General features: G+C 37.7%; 2 protein-coding genes across 4 annotated transcripts in view; both read left to right on the forward strand.

Moving 5' to 3' along the window:
- The window catches only part of LOC144641557 (microfibril-associated glycoprotein 4-like), an 18395-nt gene extending 13696 nt beyond the window's left edge, over positions 1-4699 (forward strand). For both annotated transcript variants that reach the window (XM_078500588.1, XM_078500589.1), the window contains one exon: positions 4346-4699. In XM_078500588.1, coding sequence (XP_078356714.1) covers positions 4346-4611 — 266 coding nt within the window. In that variant the 3' untranslated portion in view covers positions 4612-4699. The remainder of the gene's footprint in view (positions 1-4345) is intronic.
- On the forward strand, positions 3353-16448 carry LOC144641558 (ryncolin-1-like). 2 transcript variants are annotated; one of them, XM_078500592.1, is made up of 5 exons: positions 3353-3392; positions 3426-3519; positions 15112-15216; positions 15376-15756; positions 16098-16448. In XM_078500592.1, the coding sequence occupies exons 2-5, from the start codon at positions 3450-3452 to the stop codon at positions 16361-16363; spliced, it is 822 nt and encodes a 273-aa protein (XP_078356718.1). In that variant the 5' UTR covers positions 3353-3392; positions 3426-3449; the 3' UTR covers positions 16364-16448. The 2 variants fall into 2 exon arrangements, with proteins under 2 accessions (XP_078356718.1, XP_078356717.1); XM_078500591.1 differs by lacking the exons at positions 3353-3392; positions 3426-3519 and having other exon boundaries at positions 14831-15216.
- The last annotated feature ends 2794 nt before the right edge of the window (positions 16449-19242 follow it).

A 19242-nucleotide genomic window follows, 5' to 3' on the forward strand; every position in this document is an offset into this window, starting at 1 on the left:
TATCATTTTGTAATAGTAAATAAAAGAAACACTTGTTTATAAATCTTGACAGTCGAGGACCAAAGTTGAAAATCGAGATGAAAAATTCGCGAAATATTCTGCACTGCAATCCTGGCGGAGAAATCAACCCATCCAAAAAATTATTACACTGGAAAGCGCACAAGAAACGAACCACAAAAGTAGAAATAAAATTAGATTCTATTTCTCTATATAAATCAAAGACCAATTCTTTCCACGATGTTTCGGTGTTGCTTTCGGCCTACATCTGGTATTATTTTACCTACCCACTCAAAAGTTGCAACGTCAGGAAAAAGCTTCGGAATACGCTTCAAACTTTCGGGCTTTAAGGTAGCAAAACACAAATCTGTTCTACCGTTTTTTTTTATTTCTACTTTTTTATTTTTTACCATAAGGTATGTTAAAACTGATGATCACATTATTCTGGTAGAGATGTTATTGTGCAAATACAGACCGTGATTTCTGACGTGAACTGTGCCTTTTCGACATAAAACTTTTGCTCATCAGTTTGGATCAAGGTACATTACATGTAAACCATGTTAGACTGTTTACTCCAGACACACGGTGATCAGTCGTGAAAAGCAAAAACCACAGCGACTTTGATTCAATTTGTTTTGCCAAAAAATGAACAATTTTTCTGTAGTATTGTTTCTGTATTATTCTGAACACGAAAAGGCGACGAGTTGACTAAATCACTTTATTTTTTTTTTAGTAGTCATGTCCGCTTTTAGGTTTTATTGGCTAGTTTGGTATAGCTTCGCAAAATAAACTTAAACATATACTGTAAACTAAAATTCAACTTTTAAAAGTGCCAGCAACTGCAGCAAGTCGTCTAGGAGTAATATCGTTCCTTGGTTTTAGCGCAGAAAAATTTTCAATTTTGCCCGGGACGTTTCTAAGCTACGCATATAAAAACTCTGACAGTAATTTTGAACCTACTGTGGAAAAGTTGCCATTTCTAGCAACAATGATGCCAAGTAACCTTTGTATCTTTAAAAGAAGCGTTAACGCTCGCTTTTCTGCTAGGAAGACAAGCGTTTAACAGTAAACAAACTGGTTTATGTCTGAAAATATTGTAGGATTGTTTTGTTGCTCTCGTTTGGGATTTTATTCTGACGTCTATTCTGGTGGAACCTGACAAAATGACTTCCTTGGCTACACGTCTCTGTTTTGTAAACAAAGCAGTCAGTGCAAGAAACGAAATGGCCCACTAATCAGTCAAGGTTTTCAGACGTTATTATCATTTCAACCGCTTTTGTCTTCCCCATTATCATGCAGAGAATCCACATCATACGACATATTGCTTTTTAGTGAAAATCTGATGTGTCTTTCGTTGAAAGCCGCCACGAGTTAAGACAACCTCTCATATATGTTATTCGCTTTTTACTTTTTTGACTAGGATGTAAATATAATAGTTTATTAACATTTTAGTTTCTTCGAGCGCCTTCAAATCATTACAAGTTAACTCATCAGTAACTCGGAGATATGAATCGCAGGATTTAAATATAATTATATCAAAATGTTTTATCCCGGAAACATCACGTTGATTTGCCGCGCGGCTAAACATCCTCGGTATAGAAACAAACTACTTGTTTCACTTTTTAAATCAAACTAAAAATGACGATGGATATTAACGTGTCGGCTTTTCAATTTGTTTTACAAACTAAACGGATCATTATGTTTCCTGATGGAATGTATAACTCCAGCACGCATTCTGCTTCAAAGTGAATCAAAATAAATCTGAAATATCTGATATATCAGCATGCAGACTAACAAACCCGGTATTCAAGGTAATTTGTGAACCAATTACTGTCAGAAACTGCCTGTTTCTCAATAAACTGATAAACAAGAAAATTAAAAATAGTAATTAGTTGGACATTTTAAAGACGGTAAAGAATGAAACGAAGCTATTTCTGTTTCTCTCAGAGTAACTTCAATTTCAAAGTCATTATGAGTAAACGCAATCTGTCATCACCTTTTTGACACAGCATTTTGCGCGTTTCGTTTTGAGCAATTCTGAGCACTAAGTGAATTTATCCGACGTGAATTTTCTTTGCATTGTAAAAAAACATCAATAACAAACAATTCAAACATTCAGTTGGATGAAGGAAAGACGGAACGCATGCAGCTCATCTGATCTTTTAGCCACTAATGATTGTAGGCCATGACGTCCTTAACCGCCAAACTTTGAACTGACTGCTTTGTAAGCTCAAACATGCCCTGTCCACCGTAGTTCGCGACAATTTAAAAGTGAGCCTTTCATCACAAGTCATTTTCAGAATTTTCAAATATTCTATTGTTAATCTCAATTTCAGCATAAACTGGTCTACATGTTCATTATTTCAAACACATCATATTTTAGCCTTAGTACATGAACCAGAAGTATCATCTGACGATTACAATTTCTCAAATAAAACTTCAAAATACTAAACCGAAAGATTTTGGACACAGGTTACAATGAAGCGCACGGCAACTTACGCGCGTCCTTATTTCAAAAGGAAATTAAGCGCATGCTCAGAGTTTGGCCTTCTTGCCTTTTATTCGGCTTTGGAAAACCTCCATAAACTCAAGCGCGTTCAATATTTCGAGCGCTCATCCATAGTAAATAATGAAGTGAGAGGAAACTTTGGGGTAACTCCAAGGAGTAAAGTGATGCTTATATAACACGTTGTACTTATTATTATTGTACTTATTGTACTTAGGATGTTATACTATTCAAAGCTTTCCCTACCCTAGAGGCAAAGTTCCACATATAGGTTTACCCTACTGGCCGGATAAAAAATACTAGTAAATCAGTTCCTATCAAATCCTATAGTCACTTACTAATCACTACTAAAAATCGGAGACTCTGTTCTGTTAATTTTTGAACGCAGTTTGACAAAGAGCACTTTTTTAAACTTTAGCAACACATTTTCGAAGGAAAAGTAAAACTTTTTCGATCAATTTTTAGATCGATGCTAAATCGTTTGTTACACGTAGGCAAATTAGCAATATGATTTTTACATAAAGAGAAGTTTTTTCTTGTTAGTGGCATTGTTCTTTACAAAGCTGTCACCATTTTTGAAGCCGTCAAAAGATCGTCCAATAAAAGATGCATCCGAAAACATGAAAATTGCCTTGCACCGAATTCAGAGACGCAAACACCTTGTTGTACTAAAGATGAGTCACATCCGCTTTTTCACCAGTCCGTGACACAGTTAACTACGGTTAAGTTGGGCTTTGATCAAATTCACACAATGATTTGTGTTTCTTCGGGTTTTCGTTGCAGTTTGCTGTTCTTGGCGTTGTTTCTAACCATTCAAACTTTAGCTAAGCCAGGAAATGGCGCTAATAGCACCCCAGTCAGTTCTACAGCCACAAAGCAGTGTAACAACGTGTACAACAGCTTCTATGCAGGGCCAAACAAGAAGATTGAAACTATCCTTCAAGAAATGAAGAAACAACTCACTCAAGTGCAAGATGACATCAACATCCTGAAAGGGAACAAGACGTCTGTGAAAGGTAAGGGAAAGTCTGTTTGTGTCCTAAAAAGTTATTAGTCCTATTCGTGGCGAAATGTAAGAAACTGCAGTCGATGTTTGTGTAAAACTTGATCTTTAAATTAGTTACGATATATAGTACACTTCCGTCAAATGCAACATGATAAAACTCATATTTCGCTCGACAGCCAAGAAGAACTGTGCCGAGCTGTACAAATCCGGCCAAATCCGGCCAAATCCGGCCAGCGGTGTTTATACAATCGACCCTGATGGTTCAGGTGCCTTTGACGTGTACTGTGACCAAAAAAAAGCTGGTGGGGGTTGGACAGTGTTTCAGAAGAGACTGGATGGCTCCGTTAATTTCTACCGCGGCTGGGTCGACTACAAACATGGCTTCGGTAACCTGAATGGCGAGTTTTGGCTGGGTCTCGACAAGATAAACCGCCTGACGAAAACAAAGAACAGGCTTCAAGTAGATCTGGAAGACACTGCAGGCAAAACTGCTTACGCCGAGTACGACATGTTTGCAGTAACGAGTGAGAGGTCTAAGTACCAGCTAAGCCTCGGAACTTACTCAGGTAAATTTTAACGATTTTTAAACAGTTTTGTTGTCAAATTTATTTGTTGCTATTCCAGGTGATGTAAATGTGATGACTTGCTTTCAGAAAAAATCGAATTTGCGATAAAACCCTTGGAAATTCATTTACTTAAGGAAGTAAACCTGAACACATGAAGACGATGACAAGCGAAGTCTAAGCAGTCTTTACTTCGGTCATGGTGTTGTGACTTTCCTTAAAATAAAATTAATTCAATATCATGATTTTAAACTTCTCATTTTATGTTTTCAGGAACTGCTGGTGATTCACTTTCTTATCATCGTGGTCAACCCTTTACAACCAAAGATCAGGATAATGACAGCTGGGGCAGTAACTGTGCTGTGTCCCATAAAGGAGCCTGGTGGTATGGACCCGGCTGTCATTTATCCAACCTGAACGGTCTGTATCATCACGGAAAACACTCATCAGGTGGTGATGGTGTCAACTGGGGAGCCTGGAAAGGACATAACTACTCCGCCAAGAGAGCTGAGATGAAAATCAGACCAGTGAACTTTTAAGAACTTTCTGTCTTTGTTTGTTTGCTCAGCAATGCAAATAAAAAGATTGGAAAACAAATGTTGCAGTGACCGGGTGATTAAAATAACTGAAAAAACAAGTTTTGTCTTTATTTATTATGACTTAAATTGTGATGCTTATTTTTTCTCTTCTTTCCTCGCATTTCTTGGTCTCGTTTTAGTTACCCCATTATTATCTTGAGAAGAAACACAAAATTCATGCCCAGAGGAATTATCTGTGTATTGAGCAACATTCACCGAAATGATTTCAGCTCCTCTCCACTGGCACAACATTTCTAAAACTCACACACGCTTGGAAAAATTTATCCTTTGTGCATCTGTGGTATTGTGACAAATGACGTAAGGCGTGGAGCAACATGCCCCTGCGCCTAGAAAATAGCGCACTGGGAATCAAACGCGGACTCATGCTGGAAGAGATTTTGTAGTGGCCTTCTAAAAAGCGTAGCTAAATCGACAAAGGTCGTTCCTGAACTGGCTAGGCCACTACAATAATTAATATTCTAAGAGGATAAGATGCTGGTCCATCGCAGTTTACAGACAGCGTTTCTCCGGTTCACCGGCCATTTTCACGTCTCTACTGATCACGTTTGGAAATTAAAAGTATTAACTTTATTGAATTTATCGTGCGCAAATAGTGTGTGTTGAAACAGAGGAAGCTTGTCCTCCACAAAGGAGTCGGGAAGCATCTCCCGCAAGGGCTGGCACGAATGACTCCCGATCCTTTGAGAAACATAGGTACCCCTTCTAACCAAAACAATAGCAACTGCTACACAAGAAGACCAGTAGAATTACAAGCTAACGAGAGCTGCTACACTCTGCTGCCACTAAGCTGAACGAGAGAGAGAACTAGAGATCAATGTGGTCTAAACTAACAGACAGGTGGTTGATGACATTGTTTTTATTCGATATGATAAATATCTGTAAAAGTGGGTCAGGGTCAAAGAATAAATTATCTGACCACAACACTGGGATTCACATCACATACAAGTCTAACAACACAGAACTATTACAGACTGTTACAGTTCATCGTGCAAATAATTCTATAGTCATACCCGACTACATGTTGGAGCGTGCCAACGAAATCAAACATAATTACTCTGCTTTAAGCATAAGCTACAACCCGATTGTTGCCTGTACACCATTTTACTAAATAATCCAACTGAAGTGCGTAAAAATGCTCATTTGATTCACAACTGTAAGTTCACATCGATATAGCTTTTTACCTATGTCTAAGATATGCAAGCCGACTTGTTAAGAGAATTCTAGTATTACAAAATGAGCAGCCACATTACAAACCGGGGCAGGAAGAGGGCCAGGAAGTTCTGGTATAAACGGCATGAGAAATCTCAACTTGCCATTATCAGTAAAGCATCAACACTACATTTAAAACCAGTACCTTTTTTCTAACAGTGTTATCGATAAAACTTGAAAGAATTTCTATAGCATTAACATTAGGGATATATACCTTTTATGTGATCTGATATTTAGTTTTCCGTATTTTGCAGGACACTTCATGGTACACAACGGTCGCTATAAAGCAAAGAGTTTAATTTCTATTTTGAATTTGAAAGGGCATGTTGGTGCTTACTGGAATTGGCATTTGTTTACGGAGCTTTTACAATGTTAGCCTACAAGCAGCCTCACATTTGGGGTCTCACCCACACGTGCCCAAGCGAAGCGTTTGAGGCAATAAGCCAGGCAAGTAAAAGAATCTCTATTGACCCACAAGAACAAAATAAAGCGCCACTAAGAGTCCATTATCCACTCCCTATCATTGAAGAAGATGCAACTAGACATAACATGCAAGGCCAAGGGTTTTTTTTCTGTTTTAGATGCCAAGGAGGTTTGGACTGGACAAGGAGTCGTCATACCTCACAACCTTCAACACACCCTTTGGTCGCTTTCGCTTGCTCCGCCTGCCATTTGGTATAAAGTCAGCGCCTAAGGAGTATCAGCGCCGGACGAATCCATGAAAGTAGCCAGAATCTCAATGCTATTGAAGACATAGTAGATGACATATTCTCTGTATGTAAAAAAGCACTGTACATTGGTCATTTGCTAACCCCAGATGGTTTGACACCTGACCCGAACAAGGCCAAAGCAATTTTGGAGATGCCTATCCCTGCTGATAAACACTAAGTCCTTGCAAAGATTGCTTGGAATGATCAAGTATCTTGGAAAATCCCTTTCATTGGGACGGTACACATTGGGATGATAAACGCGAAAATGCAATAAATTAGTAACCAAGGCAAGTACCAATATTAATATCTTACCTTTCTTGATTGGCGTATTACGCCATCAGCCAGCATTGGAACTTCGCCAATTCAAAGGTTGATTGAAAGGCGCACAAAGACACTCCCGCCAACAGTTGAAACACTGCTCCAAACGAAGATTGTGGAAAGTACGCAGGAAAAGGTGAAAGAAAAAAGTCAAATGAAGAATGTTACTACAACAGAGGGACTCAGAGAGGTAGTTGCATGATGCAGGAGAAGTTATGGAAGGAAGCCACAGTAATCAAACAAGTTGCAAAAATATCATATAATTAGACCTGCAGGAAAGAGCGTACAGGGGAAACAGAAGGGACCTGTTAAAGACTGAAGAATGACCACAGTATAAACGTATGAAAGTGTGAACCAGACATATATCTCCACCAGCTGAAGAAATGCAGTCAACCATCACAGAGGAAGCTCTTATTAGTTCCCAACCTGTTAAAGCAGCTGAAGCTTTTTATCAGTTTATTGAGAGACACCGTTTTGTTGTTTATTTTAAAGAGAGAGAAGATAACAATAGTGACAATACGTATGAAGTCTTTACTTACAGTTCTTGTACTGCTGATTTGTTAGAGCGCGGGCTTACGTGACTTAGGTACTTGGTATTCCTAGATTCTGGTTGCATCGTTGCATAATAAGTTAATTATACCGCTGTCTGTGATCCCTCGAAGTCTTAAGGATCAACACACAAATAATAAGAGAATGATAACTAACGAGTTAATGCCCCCACTGGATATTCACGAGCGGAACTCTAACAGGAGACATCGTTTACCTCGAACTAAGCAGGTCAGTACCGTCAGTACTAACTCAGTACTCGCGCTCATCTTCACACTTCTCTATTTTGATATGAAACCAGCGTTCTTCGCAGAGAGTCCGGCCAGTTATATGGATGATAGTAATCGCTTATTTTATCTATATATTAGAATCATTGATATTTCAAAATTCTATTATCGCGCAGGTGACTCCTTCAATATCTCGGTTAGAAAAAGAAACAGGAAATTGTGTTCTTTAAGAACAGAATGAAATAGGCAAATGAGTGAGATTCTACGGAGAGGCAAGTGGTTTCCAGGTACATTTGTCGTTACTCGACACGTGAGATCAGAGGGAAAGGAGTAAAAAATCTCCATGCGTTTCAAGGCTGAAATTTCGTCCGATGATCTCAACAGAATGTGTTTCCAGTAACTCGACTGCAGTCTGCTATTCAAATTTCGTCGCATGGCATTATATTTAGTATTGAATTGTTTAGTATTTGTAAAAGACTTCACGAAATAAGACAGAAATTAAAAATGACATATTAATCATTTCTGCTTTCAACTGGTTGCACCCTTTAGTTATACAGCACAAACCCGGTCTGCTGTTGTGGAATAGTAACAGACATAACCATGTAGTCACTTCACAGCTGACTTATTTCAAAACAGCTCATGGATGACGTGTCGATAAAATACGAAGTTTCTGTTTTGCATCCGGAGTTAAAAATGAGCGTTAAAAGTGAAATCGCCATTTTAAAATGAAGGAAAAACATTAAATTAAAATCCTTCACTTTTAAAACAATTACAGGAATTACTTAACTACTTCTCTTCACGCCTCTGCAAATTTAATTCAGTCATCAGTTGGAAAATATTTTTAAATAAAGAAAGAAACGGAACGAACTGGGTTATTTAACGGACGTAATGACAAATGTTAAAAAATAATCTTCAAACAGATATCAGTTTTTTAATTCTCAAACCAAATGCAGTGAAAATAATATTAAATAACTATTCAAAGTGGCTATGAGCCACTAAACTCGGAAAATTTATTATGAAACAAAAATTGAAAACAATAAACTGACAAATAGAGACTTGCTAAAACAAATGATGTTCACTTCACTTAGTTTCTTAGCTGCTCATCGAGAGCAGGCCCAAAGGCCAAGTGATAGAGTTCCCATCGGTTGCAAATTGTTTTCTTTCCTTTTATTTTCCCTTTTTGTTTTTTGAAGATTAGTCAAAATAATAAGATCATTAGAAAAATTAAGTTTTGGTCTATTTCAAGAAAACTGACATTAATACAATATTTCGGCTGGTAGTTAAGCATGCATGTATAGACTTTTAGTGTTTGGAACCAGTTTAATAGACTCTGACAAAAATAAACCCAAATCACTCGGCTATAAGCCGAGACCCAATTTTTCCTTTAAACTATAAAACAATCCACGCGGAGCGAATCAACATATTCGTTAAATCACAACTATGTAATTGAAAAATAACAAATCACTGATAAAGATGAATTTATAAATGAACCGTACACACGCGTGACAAAACATTCAGCTGAGTTCAGATTCCCATCTCAAACAATCACGCGTTCTTCCGAAGAATTACATGTAAGCGGTTATCGATCATCATGCCAAAAGCTACTGGTTTTCAAACAACTAAACCTTCAAATTGAAGGTTGTTGCCGATGTAGAGACCGTTCAGAACAACTGCAAAATCGCCAGAGAATACTGACGGGATGATTCCTGAATATTCAGAGAAACTTCAGTTCGTCGCAATTCGCCAAGTTGCCAGCGAACAGATCAATTCAAGCAGATAAAGCGGGTGCACTTTAAATGTCATCAAAACGAAACATGTGCTGTTACCAGTATTTGTCGAGTATCCTCAATCCAATCAAACTCTTCTGAAGTGGTTTCTTTTAGCAGAGAAGTCGTAGTATTTTAAGTTTTCGCTTTTGAACAAAAAATATTACGTGCAGCCGATTTGTGTCAGATCGTGTTACAATGTTTACCAAGCGCGTGGGAACGAGCGCTTCTGATTGGCCAGTTTCTGGTGTCGCCACAATAAGTCAAATATATCGATTCCTCCTTGACCTTCCTTGACCCTTCTTCTCTTGAAAAGTCACGCTCGCAATAATTCTGCAAATTAACTAAACTTTAAAGAAAGGAACAGAAGGAAAGGAACAGAAACACTCTCAGGCAGAAATAATTATTGTAGAAGAGATTGCGAGGAAATTGTTTAAGACATGCGGGATTTCGAATGCCCTTTGTCAGTTCAAAAGACGATCACGTATGCCGACAAAATAAATAATATTCCAGAGCGTGCCGATGGAGGACGAGTTCCAGCCTAAATAGCGAAGAAAAGGCGAATAAAAACTTCATTTCTAATGTTGCTTCATTAAACCAAATGGCTTTTTAGGAGCCGCTACTAAAATAAAAGGTAATGACCAAGAATAAATACAAATGCTTGTTAATTTTCGTTAGTTGACGATCGCTCGGCTTATATTCTAGATGAGTATTTCATTCAAATTGAACTCCTTTCTAGCACCATCTAATTTTTTTCGGAAATACTCGGGGATAAATCGAACCCCCAATTCTGTTGAGTTTTAACCAGTTCTCACTAAGATTTGGGGAAAATATAGTCTTTGTGTACTTCATATATGCGCATGCGTTCAGCACAAAATTCCGTCTGCTTGGGTCTACGCCTGGAAGAATGCATACCACAAGGAGAACATTGGGTTTTCAGAAACAAATATATAGCCTTTGTGTACTTCGTAAATAGTAACACAAATAAAGCTCGCATTTTAGCCAGTCCCCCACCGGCTTCAGAAGATTAACTAATTAATCAATTTGATATTAATTAATTAATTAAATTAATTATTCAATTAAAATGTTTACAGGAATCGAGGGAAGGAGTGAAATTGGCCCCACACACCAAAACTCGGAATTTTCCGAGTTAAAAACGCCAGCACAGCTCCAAAGTAATCAAAACACGTTTGGGGCCTTTTGTGTGTGCTCAGACAAAGAAAGAAAGTTGAATGATAATGTTACACATCTGTGGGCTACCATTCTCTTATCCACGGTAGCTTCTTATGAGAGACTTTTCTTGCGGAAAGGTGCAAGCAAGAACGGAGAGAGATACAGGGAATTACACTCACATGCACTGCTTCTTCAAGAGACTTCTTCTCAATATGATTGCATTTTCATTGTTTTTCAGGGTTTGTGACTGTCCAAACTTTGACAAGGTGTTTTAAACCGCTTTTGGCAAGTGTTTTACAACACGGAGCTGAAGGCTCGTGCGAAAGGTAAACCAGTCTCACTGATTTCCAAGATGTTCACTGCACGTAATAAAATTGCGTATTCAATGTGGGTCGAATTCAGTGGTTGTGTTTGTGAACTTCACTGAGGTAAATTGTTTCGATCTTCAAACTAAATTCACTTTTAGCCACTAATATTTTATTTCAATTATTGTCAGCTATCTCGTCTGAGTTACTCTTCATTTGTTTCTTCGAAGTATCCACCAGAAAGCTGTCGATTTTATTAAGTCTTGAAAAAGGAAATATGTTGAATGATAGGTCACGGAGACTACCTTATTATAGGAAATTAACGATAAATGTTATTAACGCGAATTTCAAAAATTCGCGTTAATTTTATGAATGTTAACTTTTTTACTATAAGCATTTGACCAGAACTTTTCCTAAATTCGCGTTAATTTTATTACGCGTACATTTTGTTCGCGTTGTTAAAATGCCTCGTTATATTCCTATAATAAGGTAATTTAGTCGCCGTCTTTGAGATATGTTTCCAAACGCTGTCGAAATTATTTTTTTCTTGGTGAACTTCAATTATCAGACACTAGGTACAAATCTTTACTTTGGTCATTAGCTTCAATCAAAACGCGTAAACAAGGTTAGACTGTTTACTCCGGACACTCGGTGATCAGTCGTGAACAGCAAAAAAACACCGGCGAGTGTGATTCAATTTGCATTGTCAAAGGATAAACAATTTAACAGTTCTATTGTTTAAAAGCTGTGATTAAATATTCCAAACACGAAAAGGCGACGAGTTGTGCTCAGTAGTCATGTCCACGTTTAAGTTTTTCGCTAGCTTGGTATAGCTTTCACAAAATAAACTTAACTACACTTAATTTAAAATTTATTTTTTGAAAATGTCAGAAACAGAAGCAAGTCGCCTAGGATTAATATCGTTTTTTGGTTTTAGCGCAGAAATGATGTTAATTTTGCCTGGGGCGTTTCTCAGCTACGCATATTAAAACTCTGTCAGTTATTTTGAGTCTAATGGAAAAGTTGCGATTTCTAGCAACAATTATGCCTAACTACCTTTTTCTATTTAAATGTTCTTTTAAAGAAGCGTGAACGCTCGCTTTGCTCAGTTTCAAATGTTTTTCAAATATTTTGTTTTCTGTCAGGGCGACAAGTGTTAAACAGTAACCGAACTTTATTATTATGTTTATAGATTTTGACAAAAGCGGACCTGAAGTGATAATGTCTCAAAATATTGAAGTATTGTTTTGTTTAATTCTTATTATTAAAAATCACTTTTAGGAATTACGTTCTGGTGGACGTCCCCGAAAAAAGGACCTCTTAAGCTATGGTCTCTGTGTTGTTAACAATAGCAGTCATTCCAAAGATTACGTCGACATTACGAAATGGCCCAGCAATCAGGCAAGGTTTTTTAGACATTATTTTTTCAACCGCTTTTGTCTTCCCCAAATTTATCTGCAGAGAATCCACATCAATCGACGTATAGCTTGTTTGTGAAAATCTGTGTTTCGTTCGAAATTTGTCGTGTATTTGAAATTGTATTAGTTAAGTTTAATTTTTTTTTGTCGCGCATACTACTCTTTCAACTGGTAGGCGGCCGGCGTTAAAAATAAGCGTGTATTCAAAGATCGATCAAACGCGGTCCTTCGTTAAATGAAGCAAATGATACTCAAGGTGCGTTTGATAGCAAAATCCAAAAAGTTGCTGAAACTTTCTGCGAAGTAAGAGTATAAGTAAAGAGTTAAGAGTCAAATTAAAGTTGAAACGTCAATATTCTTATAATTAAATAGATAGTTTACAATTTAGTTTACAATTTACAAATCAAATCAGCAAAAGGTCACATTAAATATGGTCAATATGACAACAATGAATTCGAAAATGACGGAACGAGCCGACTGCAGGTTGTTTTGGCAAAGAATAATATGTGAAAAGATATCAGTTTTACTAGTTTTATTTTCGGAAGCAAATGCGGCAAAAATGTTATGTTTAATTTTTATTGAGTAACTATTTTTAAAATAGCCATTATAAAAGATAACAAAACCCCCTTATTTTTATTTTAGTTGCCTTTCCAGTGACAATTTTCCACAATTTAATCATTCTTTGAATTTTTGCACTTGAAGAGCTTTAAATTCAGGACATTATAGCCTCGGAAATACTTTTGGTTTATATACGGAAGTTCAAAACTTCGCGTTTTTGGTCTTTGGAGTATGTTACATGGAAACCAACTATTTTTAATTGCTGCGGACTCTCGGTGTACAAAGATAAATACGTTTTTCAAAAGTGTTCATACAGTTCAAAAGATCGAATTTAAAATTCCTAACAAGAAAAGCCGTGGCGAGTTTAGACAGCCTCTCATATATTATTCGCTTTTAACTTTATCAAACATTTAGCTTTCAAAAATGTCATACAATTCATATACTTTATTAATTCTTTAAGTAAAAAAATACTGTTTTAAAGTTTTAGCACAGGACGTTTTTATACCGCTCGCAATAAAACTCGGCAGTTTGTTGTCTTTATTATTATTAGTCTCCGTTCAGTTCCATTGATCTTCTTTAGCGAAAATTTCACTTTCTAGCAATCTATATTATTGACCGTTCTTCGTATTATGTTAATAGCGGCGTGAAAACTCAAAGTTGCTGTTGCGTTAAATAATTTTTAGAACTATAATATTTTGTCCGTTCGACTTTCAGGTGGTATGTATGCCATAAGCACTTGCTTATGGTGTTTATAGAAATTAACTGTGGCAGATCGACCGGAGTGGAAATTTTACAATAGTGTTTTCACGCTATTCAAATTATCCAAACTCACTTGTAAGTTGATAGAAAATTATATTGTACTTGAAATATTTTTCGATGAATTTCATTTAGAGAACTCGACGAAATGGGTCGTCAAAGGATATTTGTTCTAAAGAATAAAGTAGTCGTCATTGAAATGTTTTCTAACTCTTAAACTATCAATGGCTAGTTGTTTTGAAGGTTTTCAAACTAAGTCTCAAAAGTCTCCAGCATGCTCCTACTTCAAAGTGAATTAAAACGAATCAGAAATACAAATTTTAATGAATTTTCATTATTTCTCTCACTTCATTTTTTCGTGTAGATGAGTATTCTAAATATTAAGAGCACGGGTTTTAAAAACCGAGAAAAAGATAACAATGTCAATACTGAGGATTCCTGCGTTAGTTGCCGTATAGCGCGTCATTGTAACCTGTGTCCAAAATGTTTCGGGTTAGGTCTTTGGAAGTTTTATTGGAAAAAGTTGTATTTATCAGGTGATACTTTTAGTTAATATGGTAAGGCCAAAATATGACGTGTTAGTAAAAAAAACCTACAAGTAGGCCAGTTAAGGCTGAAAATAAAGATTTACCTAGAATACTTTGAAAATGCTGAAAATGGCTAGTGATGAAAGGCTCGCTTTTATATCGTTGCGAACTACGGTGGACAGAGCATGTTTGAGCCTACCGGGCAAAGCAGTCAGTCGAACGTTTGGCTAAGGACATGGCCTTCTACTCAAAGTTTCTAAGGCCCTGACCTTTTTACAAAGAGACAGGGTAACGATATATAGAAGCAAAGTTCCAAAGATAGATTTAGCCCACTGACCGGGACAAAAATACTAGTATATCAGTTCATGTTAAATCAAATCACTACTGAAAATCGGAGACGCTATTCTTGTTAAGTTTTCTACCGCATTTTCTAAGGAAAAGTAAAACATTCTCGATCGAATTTTAGATCGATACTGAATTGTTTGTTACATGTAGGCAAATTAGCAAAAGGATTTTTACATAAAGAGAAGTCGGAATGTTTTTTCTTGTTGGTAGCATTGTTCTTTACAAAGTTTTTAATTGTCATCATTTTTGAAGCTGTCAAAAGATCGTCCAATAACAGAGGCATCCGAAGACATGAAAATTGTCTTGCACCGAACTCAGTGACGCAAACACCTTGTTGTACTAAAGATGACTCACATCCGCTTTTTCACCAGTCCGTGACACAGTTAACTACGGTTAAGTTGGGTTTTAATCAAATTCGCAAAATGACTTCTGTTTCCTTGGGTTTTCGTTGCAGTTTCCTGTTCTTGGCGTTGTTTGTGATGAATCAAACTTTAGCTAAGCCAGGAAATAGCGCTAATAGCACCCCAGTCAGTTCTACGGCCACAAAGCAGTGTAACAACGTGTACAACAGCTTCTATGCAGGCCCAAACAAGAAAATTGAAACTATCCTTCAAGAAATGAAGAAACAACTCACTCAAATGCAAGATGACATTAACATCCTCAAAGGGAACAAGACAGCTGTGAAAGGTAACAACAGATCTGTTTGTGTGTTGAGAGTTATATTCCGATGATTAAAAAAAAACTTCTGGGAGGTTTAACTACGGATTTAATATGTTGATGACAGTCGCTGTTGAGCAACTCTGCTGTAATACCAGACCCCAACTGATGATTTTTTTCGCCCGACAGCTGACAAGAACTGTGCTGAGCTGTACAAATCCGGTCAAAGAATCAGCGGTGTTTATACAATCGACCCCGATGGTTCAGGTGCCTTTGACGTGTTCTGTGACCAAACAACAGCCGGTGGGGGATGGACAGTGTTCCAGAAGAGACTGGACGGCTCCGTCGATTTCTATCGCGACTGGGCCTTCTACAAACGTGGCTTCGGTAACCTGAATGGCGAGTTTTGGCTAGGACTGGACAAGATAAACCGCCTGACGAAAACAACAAAGAACAGGCTTCGAGTAGATCTGGAAGACACTACAGGAAAAACTGTTTACGCCGAGTATGACATGTTTGCAGTTACGAGCGAGAGGACTAAGTACCAGCTGAGCCTTGGAACTTACTCAGGTAAATTTTATCAATTTTAAACAGTTTTATAATCAAATTTATTTGTTATTGTTCCAAGTAATGATAATTTGATGAATTGCTTTCAGCATAAAAATTCTTGTGTGAAAAATCGAAACGAGAAACACTGGAAATTCAATTACTTAAGGAAGTAAACTTGAACACATGAAGACGATGACAAGCGAAGTCTTAGTAGGACTTATTTGGGTTATTGCGTCAGTGGCATTTTTAAAATAAATTAAAACAATATTTCCAACTATTTGTAGCCTTTAGAATTGTTGGACTGCGTGTATTTAAGTCAGTTCTGCATTGTTTAAAATCAAATTCTCATTTTATGTTTTCAGGAACTGCTGGTGATTCTCTTTCTGTGCATCGTGGTTACCCCTTTACAACCAAAGATCAGGATAATGACGGCGCATCCAGCGTTAACTGTGCTGTGAAGTATAAAGGAGCCTGGTGGCACGAGAGCTGTTATTACTCCAACCTGAACGGTCTGTATCATCATGGCAAGCACTCATCATATGGTGACGGTGTCAACTGGTATCACTGGAAAGGATATAACTACTCCGCCAAGAGAGCTGAGATGAAAATCAGACCAGTACACTTTTAAGAACTTTCTGTGTTTCTTGTATGCCGACCAATGCAAATAAGAGATTGGAAAAGAAATGTCAGTGTAACTGGGTGATTAAAAAACTGAAAAAAAAAACAAGTTTTGTCTTTATTTACTATTTCAAACTTGCTCATGCTTAACTTTCCTCTTCTTCCTTTGATACCCTCTGCCCAGGGAAACAATTTGTTTTTTTCGTAATATATCTTTGATAACTTTACCTCCTAAACTCTGGCACAAAATTTAAAACTGAGACGTTCATGCTAAATATTCTACTTCTTTTTGTGTCTGATGACGTAATCAATGTGTAAAGCAACATAATGCGCCTGCGCCTAACTAACAGCGCGCTTAATCTCGTCCCGAGTGACCGCGATCCTTTAGGTTGGCACCAATAATCGAGACTTCTGAGCTAGACAGAAAGGCCGCCAAAAACACAACCAAATCTGATTGGCTGTTAAAAACATATTCATTTCTTCTACAATCTTCGGCGCACCTATACAATCAACCCGGAACGAGGAATTTCGAATTCTGGTTCCTGTTTTTAAATTGCCATCAGCTTAGAGCCGTTAGGCTTTCGGTCAACGCTGGCCGAAAACGTGCTGGCTCAGGGAACGGAATTAAAGCGCGTTTGGGAATCAAACGCGGGCGTTAGTTCGAAAAGGCCTTCTGAAAATCGTTGCTAAATCAATAAATCTAGTTTCTGCAGAATTAGCTCGGCCAATAAAATTATCGATATTCCTATAGGATATGATGCTAGTACTTCAAAGTTAACACATAGCGTTTCACCGGTTTCACCAACACTTTAACCAGTATCATTTGTGAAACTAATCAAAGTTATACAAGACAATTGAATTATCATAAAATGTTGTTCAATCGCGAGCTGGAAATATCGATTCTTCTTACTGATTGACAGATTTCTTTTAATTTTAGTTCTGAGAATTTTTAATTGTTGGCCCATCAAAACAGTAATCGATTAGTTGACGAGTTTCATCACGCATATCACCAGAGCTCCCGTAAGAGACTACAAATGCCCATTCTCGTGTAAGCGACCAGCTGTACTTATGCCACTTTTTGCGACTCCGGATGTTGTAACAAGATGTGGTCAACAAGCGAGTCTTCTATTCGAGTAAAACCTTTTAATGACTTCTGAGCGGATACACAATTGCGATCCGGCGGGAAGGCTTACTTCTTAGATCACGTGACTTAAAGATGACCAAAAGCTATTGTTACATCCTTTCTCTTTTCAAAAAGAAAAAACTTTACGACTGAGTCCAAGATATCTGAGGCCCTAATTCCTATAATCACGAAATTGTCTCTCGTCCAGTAGTCACAAACTGTTCATCTGAACTATTATAAAACCACGTAAATAAACGACAGTCCGGTTTTGTGAAATTAAAAAAAGTCCTTTAGATATCGGGGTTTCTTCACTGGTCTACCCGATCTGGTGGTAGGTACTTGGTTCTGGGTATTATACTGACTGGTACTGCTTTGTGTCGGTGGAGCGACAGGCTCCTGATGGTCTTGGGTGTGTTGGTCACTGCTGGCAGATCACTGGTTGCTAGTGCCTGTGCTGAAACTGGCTGTGGATGCGACTTTGTGCTGGCTGGCTGTGGTGTGGAGTCTTCGTTGGTCGTTGAAGTGGTTTGGCCGTTGGGCTGAAACTTCCCCTTGGACTTTCTGAGATGTACTCGATTTCTTCGGAAGTTTCGTCCATCTTCGGTGATGATTTCATATGACGTCGATCCAAGTTTAGAGTTAACCATGGCTTTCATGGAAAGTGATATTCACGTGACTTAAAGATGACAACAAGCTATTGTTACAATGTGGCCGCTTATGAAAGCTTCGGTGATATCCCATTATTACATGAATCCTAATTGTAAAAGTCCCAAATGTGTCAAGGAACAACTTTATAAGTGGCCAGCCTTCGATTAAAGAGGATTTAAAGCCAAATGAGTAAATAAGTTTAAGAAAATGAATGGTTTGTCAACGAACTAAGACGATATATGTAAATCCGTACCGCTAAATTTAAAGCTTTCATTGTGTTGGCTAAACTTGACGGACCAGACTTAAGTTATGACGAGTCAGATCAGACTGTATTTTCAAGCATAATCATCATTTAGCGAATTGGAGCACAGCCACAAACATTTCAGTCCTTTTCTCCAGAATTTCATTTCCTTTTGAGCCATCTGTCCACTCGGCACAGGTAGCCTACTGTTGGTGGACTTCCAAAGCTCGTAGGGGTTGGTGGGAGTGTGGACGTACCCGTCGAACCCCTCCCAACCCAACCAAACCAAACTCCCCCTTCTTCAAAAAACAATGGTCCGTCCTTAATGAAGTATAATATAGTGTTAACGTATTCTGTTATATCATTCCATGACAGTCTAGACGGAAAATAAAACTTTACTGTGGAATGTCTAAAAAGATTGCACAGTTGTTAGTAATAGTATTCACTATATACTGATCTACTCATACTGTAGGGTTGCGTGACACTGTTTAACAGTTAGTGTAGACGTCAGTGGTCCATAGTTCCTTTATGGACCACTGATCACTAGTTCTACATTACAAAGAATGGCAACGAATAGCAAAGAAAGACAAAAGCAATGCAAATGTTCCTCTTGGAGCTGATAAAACCGAAGAAAAACTTATTGGGAATAGGCGCGTTTCATTTACCTGCCTATTTATTCATGTCCTTGTTATTTCGTATGTATAGATTCCTTTCATAAAAACGAAAACCAAAAAGCGTCGGTGTTTTGAAATTACAGGAAAGCAAGAAACATCGCTCTTTCGGTATTTTAATGTTTGGTTTCGCTGTTTCGTTTTCCCGTTTTGCTGTTTCCTTCACGTGTTTCGCTGAACGGAAGTTTTTGTTTGGGTGTCATCCC

This window comes from Oculina patagonica, chromosome 2 (genome assembly GCF_052425735.1).
Source record: "Oculina patagonica isolate OP01 chromosome 2, crgOcupat, whole genome shotgun sequence".
Taxonomy (NCBI): domain Eukaryota; kingdom Metazoa; phylum Cnidaria; class Anthozoa; order Scleractinia; family Oculinidae; genus Oculina; species Oculina patagonica.

What these genes read in the sequence shown, in the direction of transcription:
- LOC144641558 (XM_078500591.1), top strand. Translation starts at nt 14,952, where the DNA reads ATGACTTCTGTTTCCTTGGGTTTTCGTTGCAGTTTCCTGTTCTTGGCG. An exon ending in GAACAAGACAGCTGTGAAAG is followed by an intron (nt 15,217 to 15,375) that starts GTAACAACAGAT and finishes TTCGCCCGACAG; the next exon opens with CTGACAAGAACTGTGCTGAG. An exon ending in GAGCCTTGGAACTTACTCAG is followed by an intron (nt 15,757 to 16,097) that starts GTAAATTTTATC and finishes TTATGTTTTCAG; the next exon opens with GAACTGCTGGTGATTCTCTT.